This window comes from Arachis hypogaea, chromosome 9, assembly GCF_003086295.3.
Source record: "Arachis hypogaea cultivar Tifrunner chromosome 9, arahy.Tifrunner.gnm2.J5K5, whole genome shotgun sequence".
Lineage (NCBI taxonomy): Eukaryota > Viridiplantae > Streptophyta > Magnoliopsida > Fabales > Fabaceae > Arachis > Arachis hypogaea.
The window spans coordinates 91966270-91975603 of NC_092044.1; the positions used below are offsets into that span (position 1 = coordinate 91966270).

The 9334-nt window shown below is 34.9% G+C and overlaps 1 protein-coding gene across 2 annotated transcripts; it reads left to right on the forward strand.

Moving 5' to 3' along the window:
- The first annotated feature begins 3660 nt into the window (after positions 1–3660).
- On the forward strand, positions 3661–8903 carry LOC112711219 (probable methyltransferase PMT3). 2 transcript variants are annotated; one of them, XM_025763830.2, is made up of 8 exons: positions 3661–4071; positions 5094–5497; positions 5849–6013; positions 6108–6290; positions 6505–7099; positions 7579–7691; positions 7815–8035; positions 8267–8903. In XM_025763830.2, exons 2-8 carry the CDS (start codon positions 5222–5224, stop codon positions 8586–8588), a joined length of 1875 nt encoding a protein of 624 aa, XP_025619615.1. In that variant the 5' UTR covers positions 3661–4071; positions 5094–5221; the 3' UTR covers positions 8589–8903. The 2 variants fall into 2 exon arrangements, with proteins under 2 accessions (XP_025619615.1, XP_072059275.1); XM_072203174.1 differs by having other exon boundaries at positions 3661–3806.
- Positions 8904–9334: the final 431 nt, after the last annotated feature.

Below are 9334 nucleotides of genomic sequence, written 5' to 3' on the forward strand. Positions count from 1 at the left end.
ACAGAATTGCACAAGACTCAAAGTAGCATTCATAGTGGCTAAAAGATAGTTAATTCTTGATTAAACTTAACAAATTAAATGCAAATTCACTAGGAAAAGATAGGAAAGATGCTCACGCATCAATAATGAATTGAAGAAAGATGGATTACATGTAAAGGGATATGTGATGAGAACGATTATGATAATGAGAAATGATGATGATTGATTTTGATTGAGTATGATGAGGATAATTATGATAATGAGAAATAAAGATGATTGATTTTGACTATGATTTTGAATGGAGTAAAATGAGAATTGAGGATGAATTTTGATAAGGAAATGGAGTTTGATTGAGATATACATGCCTGGGTAGATACAGTGACATTATTCCGCTTGCTCCAGGATGTGGTGAAATATACCTCTTGGGTAGATACAAGGATTGTGATTTTGTCTCACTTGCTCCAAGTTGGTAATTGAGATCCTAGGGTAGACACAAGAATTGTGGTTTTGTCCCACTTGCTCCCAGTTTGTATTTGATCTTCTGATGTAGATGCAAGGATGGTGGTTTTATCCAACTTACTCCCAGATGTTGACCCTCCGTTGTAATATATGGCCAGACACTTAGACCTTTTCGGATTATTCCTCCAAGAGATGTGAATTCCTTTTGAGAGATGTGACGAACGGATTTTTGACGGTTTAGAATTTCACAAATGAAATCTCATTGCAAGTATAGTTTCCAAACCAATCACTAATCCTTTCATACAAAAGATTGTTTGTCACTAGTACAAACCCCTAAAATTTATAAACCGAAGTATTCAAACCTCGGGTCGTTCTCCCTAGGAATTACAATAAAGTGTCTTGTTATTGGTTGTGATATGTTTTGGGTTTTTTGGATAAGAAGCATGAAAAGTAAATGGCAATGAAAATAAACTAACAACTATAAAAGGGCTCTTGGCAAGGTATGAAAATTAGAAGTCCTATCCTAGTTATCCTCCTCAATTGTGATGAGAATTGTTCATTGCTACCACTTAGTCAACCCTTACTAAATAAGGGAAAGTCAAGTGGATGAATTGACTTAAGCCACAAGTTCTAGCCAACTCCCAAGGAAAGACTAGCTTTAATGCACTCCAAACCAATTAGCAATCTCTCCAATTACCAATCAACAAAGGAATTAGATAACTCAAGTGTCACTAATTACTCTACCTAGGCCAAGAGGAACAAAATCTACATTATATCTAGAAGAGGCATTTCAACAAACACATGAAAGGCAATAAAAGTAAACAACATAAATTGCAAGAATTAAAGAGAGATCTAACTACAAAGGCAAGAGATCAACAATAGAAAAGCAAAGAAGAACAATTATTATGAATTACCTCTTATTGAATTGAAAGAAAATGGAAGGAACAATAGTAGATCTACAACAAAGTATAAGAACAACATAAAGGAAATTACAATAAAAGAATGGAAGAAGAAGGAATGTAACAACAAGGAATTGAAAGGTAGAAGTAGAAGAAAGCAAAGATTAAAACCTAGATCTAAGAACTAATCCTAATCCTAATCCTAATTCTAGAGAGAAGTGAGAGCTTCTCTCTCTAGAAACTACTTCTAACTACTAAACTAAACTAATGGTAACTAGATGTGGTAAAGTATGAAAAGTATCTTCATTCCCCCTTCAATCCTTGGCTTAAATAGCATTAGAAATGAGTTGGATTGGGCCCACAAGGCTTGTAAATTCGCTAGCCACGAGTTTGCATGAAGTGATCACGTGCACCAACGGCACGTGCGCGTACTATGCGCGTGCGCGCCACCATACGTGTAGCAACTATGGCAAATCTTATATCGTTTCGAAGCCCCGGATGTTAGCTTTCCAACCCAACTGGAACCGCATCATTTGGACCTCTGTAGCTCAAGTTATGGTTGTTTAAGTGCGAAGAGGTCGGCTTGACAGCTTTCCGGTTCTTTCATTTCTTCATGAGTTCTCCAACTTTTCATGCTTCTTTCTTCATTCCCTTGATCCAATCTTTGCCTCCTAAACCTTAAACCACTTAACAAACATATCAAGGCATCTAATGGAATCAAGGTGAATTAGATTTAGCTATTTTAAGTCCTAAAAAGCATGTTTTCACTCTTAAGCACAATTAAGGGAGAAGTTATAAAACCATGCTATTTCATTGAATAAATGTGGGTAAAAGGTGATAAAATCCCCTAAAATCAATACAAGATAAGCCATCAAATTGGGGTTTGTCAAGATGCACGCACACAAGGACTATACAAGGTTAGCTACTGGACATGTCGTGCTTGGCTATATAACCGATAGATGATATCATCGGCCATAGGGCAAGTATACATCATTTGCATTCGATTGACTTGTTTGGGTTTGTTGCTTGTCTTGGCTTGTTTAACTGTACATGTTATTTGACTAAGTGCTAATTTCTGTACCTGAACTATTTATTTGTGTATTACTTGTTTGTCTTTCTTGTGTTTGAATATCTAAGAGGACCCTCATGCTAGTGTTGGTTGACGTTGAGGGCTGTTCTATTTGGAATTTTGGAGACAATGATAAAAGTGAATTAGACTAGAATTCTTTATGATAGTTGCCTAATTACAAATTGTTGAGAACCTAGAACTGAAAGACTGATGTATGAGAGACACAGCAATGAATTATTTTTAACTTGTCAATTTATGTTTGCAATTACTTCAATTCAATCACAAATGTATTAATTGAATCACAAAAGAGACCAGTATTCACTTAATTTCTACATATCTAATATAAATGTCCATCTATTGTGCATGTAGTCACCTAAGTCATCCAGCAGCAGGTTCAAATACCAATGCCAATTCTCTTTATTCTCAACATCAACAATTGCTCACACAATTGGATAGATATAGTTGTTGACATCTTAAACCACTGCTGAAAGTATTTGTCTCCCAAATCGAATCTTCAAGAAGGCACCATCAAATCTGATCAGTGGACAGCATCCAACTTTGAAGCCATTCTTACATCCATCAAGGCACACATACATTTTTGAAAAATATCATTCTCCCCTTCAAGACATGTACTAATCTTTCTAATTGAATCTGGATTACTCTTAAGTAGAGTCTCCACATAATCTCTAACCAAACCAAATTGAGCAGCTACATCATTATAGACAATATTTCTTGTGTCTATTAAAGTTCTGATTAGTGATAATTTGTTTATGTCCAGATCAGGCCTTCTTTTTGAATAAATATTGGTTGGTAAGGTCTTTTTTTTTTTACTACAGGCAAACGAAACAAGTATGAAAAGCTTTTCAGTTGGACTATTAAAACATTATTAGTTCTTTCTGAGTTTAATGTCTACGAGAGAATGAAGAAAAAGAAGAAGTGTTAATTGAAGTTACTTTAACAAAAAATTAGTAATTTAGGGTTTACTTTAATTCTTTTAGTATCATATGATGTTGTTTTGGTTTAATTTAGGCGCGAATCTTAAAACGACGTAGTTTTATTTTTACCAAGTGTCAATTAAACGTGCATGTCAGTTTTTTTTTTATGAAATTGACAAAAAAATAACTTAAGAATTAAGACACAATTAAAATTTTAAAATATAATTTAAATTAATTAAAAATTTAAAGATTAAATTAAGTTGAAAACAAATTTTAAGAATAATTTTAAATATTAACTCTCGAAATTCCATTAAAATTTGTATCCTTAATACCTAAAATTTGTATCCATTTTTGGTTTTGTTTTCCGGTCTGGGAAGAAGTGTAATGTAGTGCTTGAGAGGTCAATCCGTCGGCACGCTGTAAAGTGTAACCTGTTACCAACAACACTTTCTTCGTAGGTCAGAGGTAGGGACACCACACTTCGCACCTTTCTTTATAACAACTCTCTCTCTCACTAACACATACCCCCTTCTATTCTTCTACCAGTAACACCACATCCACTGTCACACACGCAAACACACACTGTCATCACTTTCCCAATATTTATTTATTTATTACAAAACAATCAATTGCTCTCTGAGATCTGATCTACATACACATATATACATCATCGCAAAGCTGGGATTTTGATATTTTCCTCTGGCACCCAATTGGGTTTTGATCTAGCCCAGTAAGCTTCTTTTGTTTGTTTTTCGCGAATTCCTTACTTCCTTTTTATGATGGATCTGGAATGTTAATATGTTATCTCTACATGGCTGTGTTTGATTTGGTAGTTGCTAATAATGTGTGTATTGAATGCAGCCAAGCTTTGTTTTTTTTTATTCGTTGCTATTAATGAGTAGTGGTAGTAGTAACGGTTACACTTTCTTTTAATGCTTACTTGTGTTTTTTTTTTCCCATTGCGGTAGATCTGGGAGTTTTGTTTGATTACATATATGCTTTCTAATTCTATTAAGTACATGCTTGTCATTTAAGGTGATTAGTTATTACTGTTTTGGATTTAAATCCGTGGAAGCTTCCTTGATCTGCTTTTTCTCTGCAAAAGATTTTTTCTTTTGCTTGTGAATTTGGATCATTGGTTTTAATCTTTGGATCCATCACTTTCACTGATTTGCTGTGACTTTGCTGTATGTCTACTTGGCTAGCATAATTGCCATTGTTGCTTTCTTTCATTATTTTATTGTTTCCTCAATTATGGAAAAGAATTGTGTTGAAAACTAGGTGTGATTATGTGAATTTTGTTTTTTGAGTTATACCTCTTATATTTTGATTGGACTAAATTGCAATGACTTCAGTTACACTAAAGGGTTGTGTGTGCTAGATTACTTGTTATATTATCCTTCTATTCATTTGTGAATATACTTAGTCTATCATAAAGCTTGCTTTAGTGATTGGTTGCCCTGATATCATCTATTGAACTTTGCATCCAGAGATGTAAAAGTTTTAACTTTGTTTCTACACGTGGATCTCTTCTCTATGTCTCATCATTAAAAAGCTTGAAATTGGTTGATATATTTGGATCGGTTTTTCATTGCCCTAGTTTAAACTTTGTATTGTAATGTTCTGCTTTTGTGATTGCATAGTATTGATTCTTTTGAGCTCTATCATTTGATCAAATTTCAAAACATCAGCACTGTAATGAATTCTTCCTGTAATCATTTTGTTGACTTCTGTTCCTTTTGTTATTTGCAGGTTGATCACTAAGTTGGCCTGGTGTGAAGAAGCTGTTTTATGATTTATGAATTGTGATTCAAATTTGAAGTATTAGAGTTGCCACTTAAAGAGTTGCAATTTGGATTGGTGTTACTTTCAACTAATAAATGTCGAGGGGAAGAGCTGATGGATCACCGAAGAAACGTTTAATTGCTTCCATTTGTGTTGTGGCAATTTTTCTTGGTTTCCTGTATGTCTTCGGTGGATCCATCTTTGGCTCTCAAAATGGTGGTTCATCCACTCTTGACTATGGAAAATCGTTGAAACGACTTGGGTCATCATATTTGGGTTCGGATGATGACACTGATAGCAAGCAAGATGAATCTTCATCGAATTTAGGGAAGGGAGATGTGGAAGATGATATAATACCCAAGAGTTTCCCTGTAAGTTGATTTATAAGTTTAGATATAGATTATATTCACACAGGTTCTTCCCAAAACATCCTTTAACCAGTCCGTCTTTTTGTATTCAATAATTATGAACTTGGGTGTAGTCCTTTTGTTCCAAATTAATTTTCCAACCTTGAGTCCAGTTATAGGGTTTATTTACATTTAGTATGAAGTTGAAGAAAAAGTATTCCATTCAAGTAACAATAGATTCTAGTTGGATAATGATAATAATATGTAATAACATAAATAAGTGGACCGACACAACCCACAGAAAAGTCCAATGTAGTTATACTGTTGGCTTATCATCATTTTCATTGTGTTTCTGATGTTTCTCTCTCTGAAAAGGTCTGTGATGATCGCCATTCTGAGTTGATTCCTTGCTTAGATAGACATCTTATCTATCAAATGAGGATGAAGCTGGATCTGTCTGTGATGGAACACTATGAAAGACATTGCCCTCCTGCCGAAAGGCGGTACAATTGCTTGATTCCCCCTCCACCTGGATACAAGGTGAAAATTCATTGAGCATAGATGTGATCCTCAACATATCCTTGTGTACATTTATCTGATTTTAGTAACATTGGTTGTTTCTCTGATGCTCCAGATCCCTATTAAGTGGCCACAAAGCAGAGATGAGGTGTGGAAAGCAAATATCCCACATACTCACCTTGCACATGAGAAGTCTGATCAGAATTGGATGGTTGTCAAAGGTGAAAAGATAAATTTTCCTGGAGGAGGAACTCATTTTCATTACGGTGCTGATAAATACATTGCATCGATTGCTAATGTGAGGCTAAGTCTGACTCTACTAGTGTTTGCTAACAAAATAGATGCAATTATGTATTTTGTTTTTAGTATTTGGAATACCATAGGAATTTAGTATTATGCGTATATCTTTCTAGATCTCTATTTTTATTAAATGGCTCAGAGTATCCCTATATGAAGATTTGCTAAGATTTCATGGAGAAATTATAATCTTACATTCTATTTTGCATTGCCAGATGCTCAACTTTTCAAACAATAATCTAAACAACGAAGGAAGGTTGCGGACAGTGCTTGATGTTGGCTGTGGTGTTGCTAGTTTTGGAGCTTACCTCCTTTCATCTGATATCATTGCAATGTCCTTGGCACCAAATGATGTGCATCAAAATCAAATCCAGTTTGCCTTAGAAAGAGGAATTCCTGCATATTTGGGTGTCCTGGGAACCAAGAGACTCCCTTACCCAAGCAGATCTTTTGAACTTGCTCATTGTTCTCGTTGTCGAATTGATTGGCTTCAAAGAGATGGAATACTACTACTTGAATTAGATCGATTGTTGAGGCCAGGAGGTTATTTTGCATACTCGTCTCCAGAAGCATATGCACAGGATGAAGAGGATCTAAGGATATGGAGAGAAATGAGTGACCTTGTGGGACGCATGTGTTGGAGAATAGCTGCAAAAAGGAACCAAACTGTCATTTGGCAAAAACCTTTGACAAATGATTGCTATATGGAAAGAGAGCCTGGTACCCACCCCCCTCTTTGTCAGTCTGATAGTGACCCAGATGCTGTGTGGGGAGTAAATATGGAAGCTTGTATAACACCTTACAGTGATCGTGAGTACCCTTTTCTCAATGTTAGTTGATGGTTTTTGCATTATCTGACTTTGGTAATTCTTTTTGGAGCTATTTTATGCCTGCTTCCTTAGTGGCATGCATTGTATTTTTATTCTATGGTTTCTACTATCCATTCCAGCACGAAGAGTTATTTCCCTATAATATCTGCTTCATTATGTATTATGTGTCTCTCCAAGTTACATTGAATTGGCCTTAGAACTGAATATTACATTCTTTGCAAAGGAATACCTATTAGAAAACTGCTTTTGAACTGTGAGTGTGGTTTTGAGTATGAAACTTGTTTGATATAGGCCTGTGTGTTGCATAATTTTCTCTTACACTACTGGTTAGTTGTAGAAGCTCCCTAATTTTCTTCAAATTCATGTCACCTGCGCACCAAGTTGCTAAAATTTTGCTTAAAATTTTATTTTTAATTTGTTTAATTTTTAATTAAAGAATATTTTTGTTTCCTTTATCAGATGACAACAGAGTTAAAGGTAGTGGATTAGCTCCATGGCCTGCAAGATTGACTAGTCCTCCTCCTAGACTAGCTGACTTTGGCTATTCAAGTGATATGTTTGAAAAGGACACGGTAATTGAAAATTACAATTTTTCTGCTTCATGATGACTGTGATATTTATTCATTCATTGTATACTGCGCAATTCATAAGCTTAATAAACAAACTGTTGGGTTAAATTTTGTCATGTGGTACAGGAACTTTGGAAAAGGAGAGTAGAGAAATACTGGAATCTCTTGAGTCCCAAAATCAAATCAAACACACTGAGGAACATAATGGATATGAAAGCACACATGGGTTCATTTGGAGCTGCTCTTAGAGATAAGAATGTTTGGGTGATGAATGTTGTACCCAAAGATGGATTAAACACACTCAAGCTCATCTATGATAGAGGCCTCATAGGCACTACCCATGATTGGTATTGAAGATCTTTCACCTGAAATTTAAATATTTAGTGATCCTTTTTTGATATTGTTTGACACATTCAAGGCATCCTTTTTTTATGAACTGATTTGATTGACGTCTGGAATTCTGGATTTGATAAAAATAAAAAGCATTATTTCAATCCAGATTGATTTAATCTTTTTTGTTGTTTGTTCCTTCAGTTCATGAAAGATTAGATTTGATCAGATTTTCATGTGCCTAACAGGTGTGAAGCATTTTCAACGTACCCTCGAACCTATGATTTACTCCATGCATGGACCGTCTTCTCCGACCTAGAAAAGAAAGATTGCAGCCAGGAGGATCTGTTGATTGAGATTGATCGTATCCTCAGACCATCCGGTTACATAATCATACGCGATAAACAACCGGTGATTGACTTTGTAAAGAAGTACCTAACCGCGTTGCACTGGGAAGCAGTGGCAACTGCAGATTCCAGTTCTGACTCTGACCAGGACAGCGATGAGGTTGTTTTTATCGTCCAGAAGAAATTGTGGCTGACCAGCGAAAGCTTTAGGGATACAGAATAGGAAGCTAAAAAAAGGTTCAATTTCTTACGTATATATTCTGGGATCAAAAGCATGCCCCCAAAGCGGTGAAGCAGTGAACAATGTTCATTTTGTAGCACTAAAGAATGTGTTTTACATTGTTTTGTTCTAATTTTTCTTCTGTTTGATTCACATTTATATTCTATAATGATTCATGTCACTAAGAGACATAGGACACCAATTGCATCATGTTACAGGCTCATTCAATATTTTTGCCTGCATTTGGGTATTGTGTAAGCTACCTTAATAATGAAGACACGGTAGATTTAATGATGAGAAGTTAAGATTTTATTATCACTTCTATGTTAATGTGTGTATGCTTAGAATTTCTTCTGTTTTCAGGTTTTGCATTCTTGTGTTTGTGGGTTTTCTTAGCTTGTTTTTATGTCAGTTTTAAGTTTTTAACTAAACCTTAGGAGATATTAATTGATGATTAGGTTGATAGGTGTAGTGTTTTTGTAACACTAGAGTTTCTTTCGAAATAATTTCACAGATAAAAGTGAGTCAGTGTAATATGTACTGTAATAATATTGAGTCAAATTATCAAGTTGTGTTGTACATAGTTAAAACTTAAATTTTTTATGTTCCAAGACTCGAGGATGATGTTATCTTTTTGGGATTCCGATTATACTGAAAAAAGATTTATATTAAGGCAGATATTCCAATAAAGACGTTTATGTATCACATTATTATTGGATATATTATTGAACTGATTATTTCTTAATTTT